Genomic DNA, 21257 nt, shown 5'->3' on the forward strand with positions numbered 1-21257 from the left:
AGACCTGGAAAACCTGGAAAAATCAGGGAATTTAATTTACTAGATCTGGTAGACACCCTGTGTGTGGCATTTCTTTAGTGGATGGCATCTCTTGAGTTGGTGGGATCTCTTGAATGGGTGGCATATCTGGAATGATGGACATCTCTTGAATGGGTGACATCACTTTCTCAAAAGGTGGGGTTTCATCTTCAAGAAGCACTTCAAGAGGCACCTATTCAAATTCAAGAAATGACTCTCCTTCAAGAATGGGAATCATTAGTTCAATAGTGTCATTGAAATTTGGCAGTGACTGTGATGCAATTGTATAAGTCATCACCAGTGTTGTTAAAAGTACTCGGAAAAAGTAATTGGGCTCAATTACAATTACTGTGGTGATAATGTAACTAATTACAAGTAAAAATTACTTTACATAAAAGTAATCAGTAAAATTACAATTACAATTACTTTCCGCTACCATTTTAAAACTGACCTACGATTCAATTTTTCTACACTTTGTTACATTAATAAACATACATACATACATATATGTTTTGTTAAAATAATGAATTCATGTAATTATTCAATTTATTATCTTTAGTTAAATGAATAATATTTGAGGACAAACTTGGTTGAATAACATCAAAAGGCTTCATACAAGTAGTGGAATTGACCTTACAAAACAATTGCATTTTAAAGTTCTCATCAGATAGATTCCCTCTCTTGATGGCAAAAACATCTTTACCAACACTAAAAAGACGCTCAACGGGAGCACTTGACGGCAGCGATGTGTTAAATTTTTAAAGTGCAGATTTTAGGATAGGGTAATGTTGGAGACACTGCAAGTCACTATGGCTCTTCATTTTTGATCATAGATGTTGTGCATACGATCGTAGCACTACAAGCGTAAAATTATAAACTTTACTAATACAAAAGTGTATGATCTTCTTGTTCTTAATTGTATTCATTATACGTTCCGAGAATAAAAGTAACGGCAAGTAAATATAAAGTATCGATTACCTTAATGTATCAATTACCACTTATGTATTCCGATTACAAGTACGAAGTACATTTTTTAAATGTAATTGTTACAAGTATAAATTACTTGAAAAGTAATTGTTACAAGTAATCTGTTTACTTGTAATTCGTTACTTAACAACACTGGTCATCACCAGGCTGTAACATTATATCACCAGAGCCTTCAGTAACAGTTTCATTTGCACTCCCACTTGGGTTTTCATTATTTATTAGCACAAGTTGCTGATCACTACTTGCCAGTGAATTACAGTGTATCCCTAATGATAGATTTTTCACAGGTATGTTCTCTACTGTGACACCTTGAAGTACTGCGTCAATCATTCGCCTTCCACTAGACACCATGGTTGATCCTTGCAAAGAACAGAAACATGTTTTTGCTAAAAGCATAAAACAGTAGGTACCCAGTTAACACACCCACATAAATTGCAAAGAGCTCGATGCTGCATTCGCACATAACATAAAAAAATTATTGAAAGCATAATGAAAATCTTTACTGGTGTATTAGGTACTTTAGTCCACCTTATTTTTTGTCATTTAAAATAAACCTTATTTTATAATTTTATTTTATAATTTTATAGTAATTTATATAATTTTATAATAATATTTAATATTATTATATTTTCACCTCTTAAGTTATATTTTTATAACAATAAAATAATTAATTTAACCCTACACTATATGATTTTTCTTACAACTTTTGAAAAAATGTATTTACATGGTTAAAAATTGTTTAATTAACAGAAAAATATTTTTAAATATTTAAGTTAATGCATATGATTGTATATCACAAAATTTTTGGTTGTATCATAAATGATACATCATGCATCTTGAGTGCAAAATATAAATAAAATCACATGAAAATAACTATTCAGAAATTACTGTCTTACTAAATACATTATTTTCTGTTCATTTGTCCTAACTGGTATGATATATTTTAAAACAATTGCTGTATTTTTTGTAGCATAGGTGCACACAACATTTTTCACATTTTTTGGATGAAAGAGACTTGCACGAAGGTATCTTGCATCGCTGTCGAGAATCCATCCAGACTGGCCAATGACAATATCCATCCCATCTGATATCTGCAGTTGGTACTGGTGCAGCATTTGCTTTTTTCTTCTTCTCTTGTAGTGCATTTTCCAATTCTTGACTTGGTCTTCCTCTTTTGTTATTGCTTTGTCCCATGCGGCAAAGAGACAGAGCTACTTCTTCTCTGAAGTCACTCAGACCCATGTTACTGTCGATTCCCTTCTCTTGAAGTACTCTTCTGTATAGCAACCATCTGTTTACAAGAGTAAAATCTAAGAAATGATAAAACAGCTTCATGTACCACTTTTTGGATTGTAGCTTTATCTTGTATCTACCAATTATTGAATCCAGCAAATCTACGCCACCCATGTGTTTGTTGTAAATACTTACTACATTTGGGCACTCAACTTTTATGATTTTTTTTTTCTTCTTATCGAATCGAGACACTTTACATTTAGGATTTTCCCCCGCAAATGTTGACATAAGTGTCACAGCTTTATTGTCTTTCCACACCACACATGACAAATCCACATCTTCAACTCTTGTGACGCATTCTGAAGAATAACCTCTTTCTCTCTGGAGAAGTTCTTTCTTACTTGAAACTTTCACTCCAGGCAACCTATTTTGGCGCACAGTTCCCAAGCAGTGAATGCCTTTCTTCTCAAAAAAATTCTATCAGGCCTGGGGTTGTAAAATAATTGTCAAAATAAAGCCTATGGTTTTTTTTCTCAGGGATTAATCATCCAAGCTGAACCACTACATTGGCACAGGCTCCAAGGTCTGGTTCACTCTCCAGCCTTTGTGACTCATCATTTTCCATCCCAGAATACACTTCAAACTTATAGGCGAAACCTGACACTCCGCTCAAAATAAACAACTTATATCCCAATTTATGTGGCTTCATAGGCATGTATGTATTGTTTAAGGTAGTACCTAGCTTTCGTAGCACAAAGTTGCTCATCTAATGAAAGTGGTTCCTCCATTGGTACACTAGCAAATTTAGCATTCAGATGGTTTATGACCGGTCTTATTTTATGGAGGCGATCATGACCGGGTTGACCTGATGGGACAGTATCTTCATTATTACTAAAGTGCAAGTTTGTACGGATGTTATCAAATCTGTTGTAGCTCATGGTCTCTTGTATAATTGTGTTTCCTAAAGAAGCATTCCAGAATGACCTTGTTTTGGGTAAGTGAACCACTGACATGATAAAACAAATTCCAACAAACTTTTTCAATTCATTCTTCTTTATCGCTAAAGGTTTGTTTGGGTCTTTTTGGATGACATAGTGCTGAGACTCTGAAAGTATTTTCTCAAAAATCTCATCTCCAAAAAAAATATTTGAAAAACTGGAAAGGTGTGTCCAAATTCATGAAATAGTCTCCTACAGGTACTGGAACTGTGTCCACATACCAAGCTGGCACATCTAAGTTACCGATCTTCCAGACAAGTTTTCTGGAAAATGACACCTGCTTCTTTGTTGGCTGAAGGGTACCAGTAATGTTACCTTTAGGAGTACTTGGACCAGATGTACTTACAGTTGCGTCGGAATACTGCTCACTGTCACTGCATTCAGTTGAAGCAGAACTTTCGCGTGATGTAAGTCAAAATGTTGGGTCTGCATTTGAATCATCAGACAATCCCAAGCTAGAACCTTTTTCTGAAGGAAAAATCACACCTGCCTTTTTTTTATCTGCTTCATTTCTGTAAAGATAAAATAATATTTCATATATATTTTTTAGGCCTATATACACATACAATGCATATATATAACTTCTAGTACTGAATAATAAAACCGAAACAATGTGGGCGTATATTAATTTTGAATTTTACAACTTGTAGGTACGAATCTATTTTCCAAACAGCTCTTACTACAAGTTTGAAGAATTCTAGGACTTTTAATATTATTCCTTGTATTAGGAAGCATTGTTTTTGCTTACTTGATATTTCCAGTGAACATAGAAATTTACTAGATAATGGTTCTACATTTTTATAACTAAAAATAATATATCTGCCTTAATGAGATTAGTAAATTCATTTTTTGTTAGCATTATAAACAATACTTCGAAAACTGGCATTTTTAAAAATAAAACTGAAATAAAACTTATATTCAGAAATCAGTCAATGTGGTATATATTTTAAAAAAATCTGTAGATAAGTTTCAAACTTAAGCAATTTGGTTCACAAGTCAACCTACAGCTTTGCATACTGTGTCTTGGGACAGCCATGCTAATGACATTTTACATGGTTTTTAATTTTTTAATTTTAATTTTTTTAATATTTTGAAATAAATCTTGGAACACACACATGACTCATTTAGATGTCATCTGTAGCTGTAAGGAAATAGATTAAAAGTAGTAGAACTGTCACGACTCAGCATTTCCTAGAGACCAATTATTTCCCGTAATCTGAGATTCACCCTTATATTATTGATCATTTGAGTTATTTTTTTGTTTTCTATTATTATTAGTACTGTCTTAGATTTTCATTATCAGTGTTGTGTATTCATTTGTCCAATGTTCGGCTTGTTAGGGTTATATGGTTTGTGCCACCGTTTTGAATTTTCCCAAATTTTGATGAGCATGTATTAATGAATAATAACTATCCACACTTTTTTGTTCCAGCTACTTCGACTTGCTGAGGAGCTGGTTTCGAATGCAGGTGGGTTCCACACATGGGCGCACCCACATACACACACCCTCGGCATGACTGATAATATTTGTATGGTTATGGTTATGTTACACAAAACTTATGCCTTGCATGAATTTCCTCCCCTCAAGTACAGACAGAGGTGTGGCTGAGTGGTCTGAATACTTGCCTTTCGCAAAGGCAATCTGTGTTTGATTCCCAGCGTGGCTAATGTTTCATTGAGCTGGTGGGTTTTCTTGGGGTACTGCTATCTCTCCCACACATTCATTCCATCACTTTTCCATTTTTATATTATCATGTTGACGAGACGTTGAGCCCCAGTTGTTTTGTTCCCACAGAGGACGAAAGAGGAGTTTGACGCAGAGGCCCGCAAGCTGCTGTCCTACATCCATGTCCCATTGCACAACAAGTTTCTGCTCGCCCTGTTCAAGAGGTGCCAAGGACTCGACTCATCTCCGGGCCCTCCCGGGGAGCACCTGAGGCGAAAGGACGCATCTCGGGCAAAGCCCGGGACCCTGGCGTCTGTGGAGAGGGACAAGAAGTCCAGGGTCAAGCGGCGACGTTCCGAGAAGAGTGCCTTCGAGGTCTGTGGAAACTGTATTAGTTTTTATTTTATATAGGTTAAGTTGATATGGATGTTCCACTATATGGGTGATTGCCAAAAAAAGGGGTAGAAACGATGTCCTTCTGATTTTATGATGTCAAAATCAAAAACATTTCCTGATAAAATCACCTACAGTAGTAGTTAATTGTGTAAGGAATTGCATTAATCCTATATTTTACTAAAATAATAGTATTTACTTGAGAACACATGAGAAAAACGTTTTGATTGTCCACTCCGTGGCCTGTCCCCTGTATAATCTTTCAAAGTGTATTGAATTGTATTTAAAATATGTGAAGCTATAGAGTAACCTTCTTATTTTTATTGATAATACTGAATATCAAATATTATCATATGAAAATTTCAATACTTCCATTTTATAACAATGGTAACACAAAAATAAAATCAATTGTCCCCCAGTATATATTGGTAATACCATTGACCGAGCTACCAAGTTATTTGTCTGCCACTAGATAGCAGCACTGATGCCATAAAAAATCTGGAAGTTCAAATGGAAGACATATTACTGTTTTATTATGGTTTGTTGGATATGCTGTTGTGATTTAGCTAGCTATTACACTTTATGTTTGTGACTTTTACCCTCTGTTATATGGTCATTCCACTCCGTGGACATGGGTCATTCCGAAATCAAGGGACAAATTGTAGTTGTTAAATTATTAAAATTAAAAATTCAAGAAAGAAAGGGAAATTATGGTATTTCTATGATCAGTTGGGACCCCAGAAAATGGTAAATAAAACTGGCTCATTTCGGTGTAAAAAAATGACAATAGCGGTGCAAAAAATCGGTGTAAAAATAAGCTAGCGGTGCAAAAAATGTAAAATTTTGGTGAATACATTAAATTAAAATTGAAATTGGCAAATGAGATTGGTTTAGCTTCAATTTTTTTTAAATTTTAATACCAAACATAAAATGCACTCAGTTGGCAAACACTAAAAACTAAATCAATATTACGCAGTCCACAGAATATTATTTTTAAATACATTTACCCTGTAATGAAAGAACATGCCTACTTTGTAAATATTTGTCACATAGGCAAACAATGGCAAAGAAAACTAACACTGCAGTAACAAATTTACAAATTAAGTGAAAATTACATAAAAAATATAGTCAGTTCTTAAAACAATTTTCTACAAAAAGATATGTCTTTGAGCACATGCTCTCAACAGACGAGCTCTCTGCCAAAATACTGAGTCAGGAGGATTTCTATGTTGCTGGGTTTTAAATTCACTAAGTCTGAGAATATGTGTCCATATGCAGAGAACGCCCGTTCACTGTCTGCATTTGATGGCGGTATGGAAAGCACTGAGAGAGAACAGTTAACAAAGTTTTTGTGGCCATCTTGTAAAGCCAATAAAACAGCTCCTACATCTACAGGCTTCATGTCCCTCAAAAGTTCTGAAACATGAGTCTGGAAGGTCAAGTATCCTTCCAAGAATTCTTGCTTCGAAAGTGTTGAGAGGACAGGGATTTTCCTCACAGCAGGATACAAACTGTCAACAACAACATTACTGGTCACATGTCTTGGATTGAATAACATTCCCACATGCAAAACAAACTCTATACCTGTGTCTTGCTCCATCAAAGTCTGAAGTTTCTTGTGGCAATTCAAACCTACACGAGTAAGAGTACGTACTACGAAAAGAATGCTGCTTTAAGGCTGTAGAAAGCTTGGCTATATCTGAGTTTGTTCTATCTCCTAGACATCCTTTACTTACAAGTAAATACTTCTCCATAATGTTGGTCAGTGTTGTGTGTACTTTGTGGACCAGTGCATAAGTAGATTCTTCAAATTCTTGTATAGCTTCCACAGTGGAAGAACCGTGTTCAACAAGGAAAGAAGAGGAACACTGAATAACTGCAACATTGTCTGCAGACAAGTTTTTGAAGTAAGCAATGGCACTACTTCCTTCTTCTTCTTGTTGAAAGAATTAAATTAAATCTTCCACATACTCTGCAACATATTTTGCAGACCCAAACCAAGAATTCCACCTGGTCATGACTGGAATTGGGAACAAGACTGCCTTCTTTTCTTCTTCTGAATAATTTTCTTTTAAAATTGAGAGGTACCTATGTTTACGTTTATGTGCATTCAGAAAACAATTTTTTGTGTTCTGAATGCACTGATTGAGCTCACCTAACTCAGCACTCCATAAGCTGGCCACAAGATTCAGCTTATGTGCCCAGCACTGAATGTGGACCATCTTCTCTGAAAATATGTCCTTTAAAGAAGAGACACATTTAGTCATGTACCGTGCTGAGTCAGTAACAACACCTTCCACATCTTCGTAATTTATACCAAACTCTGCAACAGTAGATAAAATGGCCCTTGAACATTCTGCACTTGTTGCACTTGGAAGTTCCTTAACTGCACCCACAAACACATTCTGCTGGGAGCCAGATGACAAAACTTTAATTAAAATAATGAAGGTGCACCTTCCAGCCCTGTCCGTAGTTTCATCACACATCAACACAATTTTTTTGTTCTGAACAAAACTTTTTATTTCATCTTTCTTCTCAGCATTCAGTTTGGGAAGATATGTTTCCCTCAAAGTATTAGCAACTGGAAGATCGCCAAAGCCTGCAATCAATAGTAACACAAGATAAGCAAGACTATGAATTTTAAGTCTAGAAATGTGATCAAAAGATCTGCTAGATTAGTGCCTCCTATTTGAGGTTAGGCCTAGATTCAACAGCTTACACAATGAAAAACAAAATATTTCTCTCAGCAGAAAATATGTAAGTAGTGTTATTTTATGCTAAACTCACCTTGAACATATTTTTCTAACCATTTCCTCATGCAAGGATTGTCAGCTTTTTGCAAGGGAATTTTTGATGCTACCATCATTTCGACAAAATCATACACAAGTTCGTGTTTGTGTTTCTGCAAACTGGTTATGTTTTGAAGTGATTTGCTGATAGAAACTTGTTTGGAAGACAATGCAGATTCACGACTTTTATTTTTTTTTGTGTTTTTCATTAGACTTGTGTTTTGTGCACGTATCTTTGCGCACCCAGTCCACGCGCACGTTACAAAACCTACACATCATTATTTCATCTTTTAAATCAAAAATGTAAAATCCGTCACTTTTAAACTCCCTTTCACGATCCTTTATAGAAATAATCTTCGGCATTTTCTGGCTTCAAGCAACGCACATTAGTTAGCCTCTCGCTCTGAGAATCACCTGATTGTATTGATAGGAACTGAATACTACGTGATTAAAAAAAATTATGTTGTTAAAGTGACTATACTAGTCAGTGACGTCCCATAAAAGTTACTGTGAAAGCTATTTTAAACGCACTATTATATTATAAACTAAATCTTTTCAATAAATAACTGTTACATAAACAAAAATGGCTCATAAATTAACGGTAATTACATAAACAGATGTTAAAAGTAGGTACGTGATTGCATCCTGCCACATTTTTTGTGCACTAACTTGATCACGGCAGTTTTACTCGATTTTTGGTGTTTGTTTCATAATTCTCGCACACGCGCTATACTGGTATATGGCACGAGATCTTTGGCATTTGTACGAATGTTTATAATACGTAGTACTAGAAATGCACACCAAATTTTTCGCAGTAAAACAAAGCGAAGCGGAGAGATTATCACGGGTACGAAAGTAAACAAATATGTACTGTATTTCCCCACAACAATTAACAACGGAAGTAGCATTATTTTGAGTAGTAATAACAGTAGAAGTTGTGCTGCGACAACTCGTTAAAAGTAAAGGAGTTAAACAAATAAGCTTGAATTTAGTTTCGAAGTAATATGCGTCATTTGTGTTGAACGGGAATATGGCATTTTTTTCGCGGAAAACAGCGGTGTTTGAGAACAAATTGTGAAATTTTGCGGAAAACTGTTAAAAGTGGACAATTTCGTCGTTTTTCGCGAATTTCGCACTTAACCATTTTCGGGGGTCCCTAATGATAAGCATTTATTGGTTGTCACAAAAGTACCATAGAATTAAATTAACTCTTTCTATTTAAGTAAAAAATACAAAAAAAAAATTATTGTAAGACACGGAGGTGACAAATTGCCATGGAGGTGACAAATTTTGCGGAAAACTGTTAAAAGTGGACAATTTCGTCGTTTTTCGCGAATTTCGCACTTAACCATTTTCGGGGGTCCCTAATGATAAGCATTTATTGGTTGTCACAAAAGTACCATAGAATTAAATTAACTCTTTCTATTTAAGTAAAAAATACAAAAAAAAAATTATTGTAAGACACGGAGGTGACAAATTGCCATGGAGGTGACAATACACTACATGGAGGTGACAAAATTTTCAATTGGGGTAATCATAATTATCCTATAGTCCTATAGTATAGTATTAAGCAAAATAACATTATTTTAAAATGTTGTTTTAAGGCACTCAGTAATAAAAAACGATGATACTAAATCAACTGAAAACAAATCAAATCAATGTAGTAAGTACACTCAGAAGACTAATCCCATCAATATTCCATATCTAACAAAGATTTTTAACACCTGATAAATCATTACAAAATATGTATGCATCTCTTATACAGTCAAGTCTCATTAATACAAACCTGAGGGGACCAAAAAATTTGCACTTTGTAATAACGAGATTTGTACTAACCATATTTTATGCCTTCGAGAAAAATTACCTAACCAGGTACGTAGCGGAAAAAAAGAACTCGCATAAATATTACGATAAGGGATTTTTTTAAAAAAAAATTTGAGAACATTTTGACATACAGCATGTAATGTTAACCATTTTGTTACAGTAAATAAGGTACAGTAGAGTCTCGCTAATCTGGACTTGTCCGGATCGGACCCTGTCCGGATCACCGAAAGTCCGGATTAACCGTAATCAACTTTAAAATGTATCAAAAATAAGTTTTATAGGCTAAAGAAAAATCTTTATGCTTAAAAATCAACTGTATTTTATTATAAAGTACTTAAAAAACTAAGTACACATGTATGTAACTTATAAATAATACAATACATTAAAATTACAATTAATTAACATTTAATTTTTTTTGAGTTTGAGCGCGAACGCTTGTAATGTTACGCCTGACAGTGGAACGACTTTTTCACCTTGTTGGCAAAACCAGATGTACAAAACCTCGTCTAAAGTTTAATTATTTTTTTTTACGTGCTTCTGTTACCCAGACTGTCTTTACTCACCATTTTGGCAAAAAAATCTTCAATTTATTTCAAATTTTTTTTCCAATCAGAAATAGTTGGTTTTCCCATTCCTAAATTTTGCGCGATTCTAGTTAATGATTCACCCGCATCAATACGAAAATAAGACTTGTTTTTGCTCCATTGTTACAGTCACTTTCTTATGTTTAGTAGCCATTACGTTGCTCTTAATAAGTGCACACAATACAACACTCGCACTGAATAAAAATAACTTTCACAAACACCTATCACCAGCACGAGTAACCATCGACTGAAGGGAACAAAACAAAACCACTCGCAGGTATAGATCGAGTCGTTTCTTGGAAAACAGACGATGAGCGGAAAACTAGCGGTAAGACTCCCGGCAACTGAGGGCAAGAGGACCCTCTCTTAGAAATGTATTTTCTTATTATCCTTTGTCACAACATTATTTTTCATCATATTTTTTTTTTAGATCCGTCCGGATTAACCGGATGTCCGGACTAGCGGGGTCCGGATTAGCGAGACTCTACTGTATACTAAATCAGATTATTTCACAAAATAAACTTATTTATTTACATTACGTACATATTTGGTCATAAGTTACAGACACTTCCATTACCAAAACAAGTTAATGATGCAATTATGTACAGGCCTAAGTACCTACTATGTACTGTGATTTAGAAAAAGCTCTTGAATTTTAGTCATCACAATATACATACATGAATTACGTAATGCTCTTACAACAGAAACAAATGGGATAAATGCTGCAATAATTATACTGAGGGTTTAAAAAAGCTGTCAATTTTTGTCTGAACAATATTTGACTTTTAAGCACTTATTACAACAGAGCTTAATTTGTCAAATGCTGCCAGAGTTTCTTTACTTGCGTCAATGTTTGATAACACATTTTCAAGTGTAGTTAATGCATTGCTGGCATCTTTTTTTGTGGGCAATACACACACATGCTCTTCTTTTTATTCCTCTTCTTCATTCTCTATATTTTCTGCGACAGATTGAGAAGAACCAGCACACATTAAATCTTCATTTGATGGCAAGGCAAATGTTGCAACACTGTCGTCTACATGGAGGAAGTCATTAAACGTCTCCTGGAACTGAAAGTGTTCTTGAAGATGATCCCATCCTTCAATACTAGCCTCATCTTCTTCTCCAACTACATCACCTTCTTTTTCATCAAATCCAGCTTTCCTGAAGCAATTGGAAATGGTTGTGGTGCTCACCTCATCCCATGCCTTGGAGATATTGCGAATTGCATCCAACTCATTCCATTTCATGTTGACATTTCTTTGCAGTTCAAGCTGTCGAACCAAAAGTCTAACAAGGCGTGCTTTGTACTTTTGTTCAAAACTCTGAATAATGCCCTGATCCAGAGGCTGAAGAAAACTTGTTGTGTTTGGTGGTAGGAACAACAGTGTTAAATTCTTCAACTCCATATCCCTTCAGCAGAATGTGCAGCTCACTTATCAAGCATAAGCAAAATCTTTTTGTTTGCACAGGCCATCTTTCGATCCAGTTTGAATAGCCATGCTTGAAAATTTTTTATTGTTACCCAAGCAGATGAGTTTGCTTCATAGTCACATGGCATGTGATTGATATTTTTGTAGCATCTGGGTTTGAGAAATTTACCCACAACAAGTGGGCTAAGTTTCTTGGTTCCATCTTGGTTACAGCACAAAAGTACCATTACATGCTCTTTGCTGTTTTTCCCCCATGACATTTCTCTCCTCTGTAAGCCAATGTTTGTTGGGCAAAAGGTTATAAACACTCCAGTCTCATCAATATTATAAATGTCCTGAGGGCTGTATTGATCAAGTAATGGCTTCACAGATTCCAACCAACCTCCTGCATGTTTGTTGTCAACTGCTGCAAACTCACACACTTTTGGAGACTAAGTTATTGCGGTCTTTGAAGCATTGCAACTAACCACAACTACACTTGAAGTCGTCTATTCCTAAACGTAGAGCGATGTAATCAGCTTTTTGCTTCATCATAGGCCCCGATATAGGCAGATTTGCAGCACGCATTTCATGGTACCACTCGAGAAGTTTTTCCTTCATTTCACCATATTTAGGGCCATGCAGTCTTTTTCTACCCCTTAGAGCAATTGCAGCATCATGAGCATCAACAATATTGTTCTGATTTTTTAGTATCGTCGACAACGAAGAAAGAGGAAGATAAAATTCTTTCACGATTTCAGTTTTTGTTTTCTTGCCGCTGTCCACTTCATTTATGATTTTAGCTTTTCCGCTAACGTTAACTCGTTTCGTTAGCGTTTCGTATTCATTGATACGAATAAATGCAAATCTGCCATGCACATAGAACAATAATTAGTTATTCATTCACAGTTTCAGATAAATCACTGTATGCAACGTAATATAAACAATACCAGCGACAATGTCATAGACGTACGTATTTCGGTTATACCATAAAAAAATAATGCACAACCAAACGAAAAACAATATACGTAGAGGCAGATTGCATTCCGTAGTTCCACATTTCGCCACCAGAGGTGTGAAAATTTTAAATATCGGAAGTGTATTGACGCACACAACCAAACATTATCCGTTGCATGTTTACACAAATCGACGCTAGAGGCGCGCCATGATGTAAATATTTCTTTACTTCAGCTCAAGTGCGAATATTGCTGCTGACGCTGTGTTCATCTCTGATTTTTCGGTATGTTTATATTAATTTCTTACAATGGCAAAAGGCAATAAATTTGCTACGTTCCGCAAATGTTTTGGGCATTCTGAGAGTGTAACCATTCGTATTAACCATTATAATTATATGTACAAATACTTCTGTATGGGACGAAAACCAACTTCGAATTACATATTAACCGTATTTCGTATAAAACAAAGTTTGTACCATTTAAAAGCCTATTTTGTTTGCCGGGTCCAGAAAATTGCTTCATATAAATGGGAACTTCATATTAAACGGGTTCGTATTAATGAGACTTGACTACACAGTTTTGGCTCAGACAGTATGCCTTTAATGTCTCAAAAATCAACAACAGCTATATCGTCATCCACAAGAAAAACAAATGTATTGTTTGTAACCAGTCTTAAAAACTTGACAGTGTATTCCTCCTTATGTGCATTTTCTACAGAAGTTAGTATGCCAATGTAGTTTTGTACACTTTTTTTTTCCTTGAAATTCTACAATGACATAACTATGAAGTGCGAGACTGTCCTTAGTAGGCTTAGCTGGTATTGCCTCAATATGAGTGTCACCAGCTTCTGAAGTGCATGAATCTGAATCTGTATATATCTCGCTGTAACACAGCTTCTTGTGCTTACTAAGCGAAGGCGTGGAATCTGAATTTATTGAATTAAGGAAACAATAAAACAATTGGTCATAGAGGTTATATATAGGATATATATAAACATGAGCTTTTAAATGGTCCAGAAGACAAATAACTAAATGTAACTTCAGCGAAAATGATACAGCTTCTTGTGCTTACTAAACGAAGGCGTGGAATCTGAATTTATTCAATTAAGGAAACAATAAAACAATTGGTCATAGAGGTTATATATAGGATATATATAAACATGAGCTTTTAAATGGTCCAGAAGACAAATAACTAAATGTAACTTCAGCGAAAATGATACAGATATCACTAGGTGCAGCTGCGGCTTTCACTGAGCAGAAGTTACCAATATGATAATGTGCACACTGCTTGGTTGGTAAGCATTTGAAGCAACTAAGACGTCTGAACTGTAGTACATGATTTTGTACCTTGCTCCAAGAAACTTGATGGGTCATCATTGTACTTTCGAAGACTGAAATTTGATTTGGAAGCATTTCATCAAACTGTGCGATGTCAGCTGGACTTACAGTAAAAATTTTTATTTAGATCTTTTCTTGAGGTGCTCAGTTAAGGTCTCGTAGCTGTTACCTTGTGCCACCAGCTGGTCAGCTGTTCTTTTGAGTATAGCACCCACTCCATCTGGAGCCCCTTTTCCGTGGCCACTTTCACTGTAGTTCCATGTTAGTGATTCTTGAGCGAATTCATTAAGGTAATGGGACATGAAAAAGAACATTTTTTTATTTCTGTACTGAATCGACGGGGAATCACTTAGGAAGTGGATATTTGCAATAGTTTGCACAAAACTGGAGACGAGTTTGAGTACTGGTGTAAGGTATGCACATATTGAACTGGAATCATGTCTCAGACAATTTGACAAGGTACAAACTGGTAGTATTTTCAAAGACTGAATCATTGTCTCTAGTACAAAACACATGTGTGCAGTGTGACTTGCTGGTGAGATCCACCAAAGTGCATGCTTTGAATTTCCTTTCCATATTTGCACACATAATTTTCCGCAAAATCAACGTGAATGAGAATATCATTACATTTGAGATTCTTCTTCAAGTCATCAATTGCTTTGTACTGATGGTTAATGTTAGAAAGATATCCCATGTAATTCGGTAATGAATCAACAAGCAAATTAAATAATCCTTTGACATTTGTAGAATTATTTTCTTTCAGGACCTTTACACAGTATGTTTCTTTCCCTTTAACACAAATCTTTTCTTTCCTCCTAGACCACTGCTGGTATGTGGTTTCCTCATCTTCAAACTCCTTTGCTACTAGTTGTTTATTCTTGCAGTCATTACATGTCCTTTCCAAACACTTCTCTCTTTCGCAATTGTCATTGCATATTAATTCCTTAATCAAATCTTCTGGCCTTGTGTACTCTATCATATTGAGATACTTCAAACGTTCAAAAATCATGGCAAAATTCTCATGTTTTGTACATAAACAAGAATTCAGCTTATGTATATTGGGTGAAGTGATCCAAAATGGACGCAAGAAGCAGAATGTAGAGTAAGAAATGTTGTAAGCATGTGATTCGTTGAACTGTTCATGTAGCACAATCAAACTGTTTTTAAGTATTCTTCTCTGCTTTTTAACCTTTCTTCTTGCAATGATGTCCTTCTTTCCTGCTTCTAGTCTGCTAACGTCATCTCTCTCAAAAAAAGCAATAACATCGTTTTTCACATGCAATGAAATTTTAGTTTCATACTTCCTCTTTACAAAAACATCCGTAATTGTTTTCCCTGTATTCTTTTTGGTCGCTTCCGTGAGAGAAACTGCTGGGTGTGAGAAAGGAACCTGTATTTTTTAATAATTTTTCCACTTAGAACTCTAGCAAAAATCTGACGAGCTTTTGACTCTTTGTGTTCTTTATAGCTGTAAGCTATCTGTGTAGTGAGTGCCTCTCCAAACTGCAAGCGTTTCACTACCTTAGGAGAGACTTTCTCGCCACTCAGAAATTCTCTAACTTCAGTTTGTGGACTCTCATTATTCTCCTTTTGTTTACGTAGTCTGTAGTATTTTGCTTTGTATTTTGCTGCACTTTTTGATAGCCTTTTCAGTTTTCCCTCTAGTTTTTTTATTTTGCGGGTACTTTGAATATTAAATTTAATATTTTAATCGGGTGTGGGGACTGGTGGGTATATGGGGGACTGTATGGTACCGCCACATTACTGAGTCAGATTTTTTTGGGTTAAAATAGAATTTTTATTAGTGTTTAGTTTGCAAATACGTATCTTAAAAAATCATGTTACTTGCAGGGCAAACTGTTATGTGACTTTTATAAAAAAAAGAATAACAGTAACTGAGGATTTTATAAACCATCCAGTGATGGTATGGTTGACTTGTTACATACATAGAATGATACCAGGATGCAGATTGTTATTTCATATAATAATCAAATATGTCTTTAAAAAATACTTATAACTTCAGTCTTGACACCTATTTCTTCTTCAGTTATGACACGTATTTCTTGCTGTAAATTACCTGTCAGCAAATTTATGACTTATTCATTCTGCCAAAATATGTTCTGTCTGCTTCTGGGCTTATTTAAAATCTTTTGTTACATGACGAAACATTCCACATTCAAGTTTTCGAAACAAATCAGTTGTTTCACTGTAAATAATAAATGTGAAAAAAAAAAAAAAAAAAAAAATTTACAAGTAAAATTTTGACTGCGATTCCAAAGACAAAATTTAAAAATTATGTATCATTATTAGAGATGGTGATTTATAGCATTTAAAATAATAAAATTTAGCATTTTGTAGCATTTATAAAAACAAGATTTAGCCAATTCTCTCATTTTACATTACCGAAGAAAAGTATATTTTTAAAAAGCATTAAATAATACACATATATATTATTAACAACCACATAAATTAAGATCTAGCACAACTACAAAGATAGCCTATCATGGCAGGTTTCCAAACAACTTTTTAGCACTTATGAGTGCAATAAATTGAATACTTAAATTTACAATAAATATTTTTTATCCGTGTTCATGGCCATAGTTGATGTAGAGTGCACAAATAATGTTATTGAAACTGGTTTTTTCAATTTTTTTTTTTTTTTGTTTTTTCAATTTTCACTTTCTTTTGGTTTTTGATCATGCCAGAAATCGTTGCTTGCCGTTTTACCGACTTTTTTTCTTAATCTGATTTCTCGGTAAATCTTTTTTTTTTTTTGCAGCCTGATGTCCCTCAGTTTTAATGTGCTTTTCAAGTACATCTTTTTTTTTTTTCCACTCCAGATGGCGATTACATCAATTGCACATTAAAATATTCGTATCACTTTTGTAGAACTGTTCACTTTTGTATTCATTTATGCGATCGCGAATGGAAATTACGTTTCGTCCCATTTTTACCACGAGAAATAACAGTATACAACACATTCACGAGTATGCACGTATTTGTAAACACACCACCTTCCACAGACTACACAAGAACGCGGCTTTCACGTGAAACACAGACAGAAAATGGGCGCGGCGAAGCAGAGATGTCGCAATATAGTGGCCTAAAAACTTGTACTCTGCAAGATGACGGACACTCTTCCAGCTAGTTGTTCCTTGCTTTGTTTATTTTATTTATTTATTTATTTATTTTCATATCCTTTGACCCCATTTCTGGGGTATGATACATGTCAAGTACATATAGGAAAAAAAAAAAATAATATATATATACATATAAAGTTTCACAAAAAAAAGAAAAATATATACAATTTCACAAAAAACAAAAGCACAAAATATATAATTTCACAAAAAACAAAAACATACAATTTCACATAAAAAAAATATAATAATAATATACAATTACATTTTACTTATTAGTTAACATACATTACAAGTGGGATTGAATTTACCCTATAAAATCTTTGCTATTATTTTTTATTTTTATATAGTCTTCTACATCTTTGAAAGAATAAAAAAACTGTTTTTCAGCTATTTTTTTTAACTCTATTGCAAACAATTTTTTATTATTAATATTTTTAACATGCCGAGGTAGACTATTATATAAGCAGAGTCACGGATGGCCATTTTTCATTCAATATTTACGAACAATAGTGTTGTGAATGACGTGACAATAAGATACTTGTGCTGAATACGCCATAAAATGATGGTTTCTTTTGATACTGAACTGAAACGAAATACAATCTGTAAATAAATTGTGTAGAGTGAATACGAATATACGTTTTTTACCTTGATTTCGCATTTATCTCGGAATAGTCTAGATTTCACATTTTATAGCTGAAAAAATATAATTTAGCATATTTTCGCATCTATTTCGCGAGAAAGAAAAATCACCATCCCTAATCATTATACAAATATCTAACAACTTCTAACATACTATATGTATATCTACATTAACAATGATTTTGTTCCGCATGAACACTAAGGACAGTGTCACTAAAAATATGCTACATTTGTGGAGCAAACTGTAATGCAGATGTTTCAAACGTTGTGCTGACCCCCATACCTTGAAGACAATTACTTTTGCTGTTTCGCAGGTTTACAAATGGTCAGAACTGATGTAAATATTATTTTGCTTTTTATGTTTTTCATTTTCCTCATCGATGCACTGATTCTTAAGTAAATAAATTGCCTCCCACCTTTCTTTTTCCACATTCATCATTCTCCTATCTTCCACTACCATTACATAAAATAAAATGTAATTTTTCCTGTTAATGCACAGTAAATAATAATTGTTTCTATTAGTCAGGTCATGTCAGGTGAAATCTAACTTAACCAGACTAGACAAAATTTGTGGTATTGTAACCACCCCAAAAGTAACTCTGCTCAGAAAAACATTGTAAAATTTACTAAAAGTGTCAAAGAAAAAGGGTGGTCCCAACACCCTCAACTTCTGCACAAAATTTGAGGCATTCTAAGTGCCCCTTACCACTGGGAAGTATCTCAGCATCTGCAAAAACCTATTATGTTAAGAATTGAGGCCTCAACATTGCAGCATATATTGTGGATAGCATAAACTATGTTATATTTGTGAACTGGTTTTGGTACAGTATTTTAGAAAAATATATACCATAATTGACATTACAATGGGTTCCAACATTATGGTATGTTGTGAATTGGTTTCCTGTTCCTCATACACAACTAAACACAACCTATACTTCACTCAATCCAACTTGAACATGACACAAACCATACTTGAACAACTCAAATGAAACTCAAATCAAAGTTCAAAAGCAACACTAACCAAATTCAGTCAGACTCTATTCCAACTCTAAAACCACTCTAATCCAACCCAACCTATGGACAGTTTCTCAATATTCCTTCATTAATATCTTCAATTAATGAAATACAAAAATTTCAGCATAGTGGGTGAAAGTGGTGTAAGTAAGTGGTAATTGTGGACCGGGGTGGTCTCTGCCGCAGCCGGCGAGCGTCGCGGAGCACTGTGCAGCCCCTGCTTCGCCGCCGCCTGACCTGACAGCCTTGACGGAGCACCGCTGCTCCCGCTCTCTGCCGGACCAGGCGCTGGTTTGTGGGCGGATGCTTGTCACGGCATGGGAGCACGGCCTCATGGGGGTCGCCGAGCCTGCAGAGGAGTACGTCATGCTCGCCATGGAGGTGAGGAGTAGGTCACGCTTGCCATTCGTGAATTGACACTACCGTGAAAAACATTAAAAATTAAATATATTTTCTCCTCCCCGCTATTTACAACAAATTATGTGTAAAATTTTAAGTTAAACTTATACAGAATATCAAATATGATTAATAATGAGAAGGCGGTAGATTATATAGTTTTATGTTTTAAGCAATTTCATATTTGAACATATTTAGATGTTAATGTTTTTATTTTTATAAATTCATTTTCTTTATAAAGATAAGTGTGTTTTCCAACAAATAATATACTCATATTTCTTAATACTAATTTCAACTAAATATTGTGATTTTGACTAATACATGGTTCACTTTTTACAGTTAAATAATTTGTAATATGTATGTCTTGAATAGAACTATTTTAAATAAAAATAAATCTGCAAGTAATTTTGTGTTTGGAAAATTCAGACATCAGAATTACTGATGCGAGATCAGACTTAGTAAAATTAATTTTTCAAAAACTATTTAGATACGTTTTGGTAAAATATCTTGCTGACACTATTAATATATTGTAATTAAAGTTTTAGTGATTTAAGTTAAGTAAATTTCTTGAATTTGGTTGAATTTCCATCAAGTTGTATTACCTTGCATTTCAGTATTTAATGGTGCGTTGAAAACCTTTTCGGTGTTCTTTCAGTTTTATTGTAATTCACCATATTATCTTGTTCCTAATAATGAGTAAAATCAAAATAAAATAGATAATGTTTAGTTATTGTTTCTGTTCACTTTTTATTTTATATTTTCTGTAGTAAACAAAACATTTGTTATTCCATTCTGCGCCCCTCTAACCCGGTGCCTGGGGCAGGCTGTCCTGTACCCTGTCTCTCTTATATGTCCCTGTATATACTAGACCTATTAGCAGAGTTGATGGAAACAACAGGAGCTGACTAGGGGTCTGTGAGTACTTGAAAATTAAATTTGAGTAAACTAATTGTACATTCAATTCACATTTCAAATCAAATAATTTTTCAAAATATTCGTTACCTATAGCTAGAGACACGGAAATTTCGCGAATCGCGATATCGCGAAATAACACCACAATTTACCTTAATTCGCGACAAAACACCGAAATCGCACAGCATCGAGAAATAAAACTGATAATAATGAATTAGACCACCCATGCAAGACATCGCGAAAAACAAGTAAACACGACGTTGACGGCACATTGCCATTTTTCTAAGTTTCAACATGGCCGCTTTGTAGTAATGAAAGTAAATAATGATTTACAGTATTCCCGTCACGTAATCATTACAATTTGAAACGAAAGCAGTAATTGCAATCATAAACTAATTAAAAAGAGAAAAATGTACCTGAGCATCAACACAAAGTTAATAAAAAATACCGGCGATGTTTTCAACACAATATAGCTGCCATGATTTTCAACCCGCTGTATTTACACATTAATCTTGTAGAGAAATATAAAATTTTAATTCTTCCTTTCATGTTGAACAGTTAACAACCTCATGCTTTCAACTACGTTTGACTGGCTTGGCAACCTACTCGTTAGAGCTGTAGGTGTAGCAAACCGTATGTATTCGGTACTGACTGAGTAACGGGTGCGCCATCTAGTATCGAGTAACGAAACGTTACACACGGCTGGATTTCGTTACTCGCATTTTTCGTATGTTTTACGCATGCGCGCGCATATTCGATGAATTTACGTTACAAAGAACGATGTTTGTTTATTAAGTATAATATGGAAATTTGTCGTCCAAGTTTTTTACTGTTTATAAGAAAGTATTTTTTACAAATTAGAAATATGTATGTTTTTGTTATTTATTATCGCGTATTTTCACGTTTTTTGTTGTTTTTATCTTAAAAGAGATAATATAATAAAACCGCTCTAATGAGAT

The 21257-nt window shown here is 34.5% G+C and overlaps 1 protein-coding gene across 3 annotated transcripts in view; it reads left to right on the top strand.

Annotated features, from left to right (window-relative positions):
• Positions 1–21257, top strand: part of LOC134527737 (transcriptional adapter 1-like) — a 140480-nt gene that overhangs the window by 20648 nt on the left and 98575 nt on the right. For all 3 annotated transcript variants that reach the window (XM_063360661.1, XM_063360663.1, XM_063360662.1), the window contains 3 exons: positions 4669–4705; positions 5032–5277; positions 19177–19371. In XM_063360661.1, the coding sequence (XP_063216731.1) occupies positions 4669–4705; positions 5032–5277; positions 19177–19371 (478 nt within the window). The remainder of the gene's footprint in view (positions 1–4668; positions 4706–5031; positions 5278–19176; positions 19372–21257) is intronic.

This window comes from Bacillus rossius, chromosome 1, assembly GCF_032445375.1.
Source record: "Bacillus rossius redtenbacheri isolate Brsri chromosome 1, Brsri_v3, whole genome shotgun sequence".
Classification (NCBI taxonomy): domain Eukaryota; kingdom Metazoa; phylum Arthropoda; class Insecta; order Phasmatodea; family Bacillidae; genus Bacillus; species Bacillus rossius.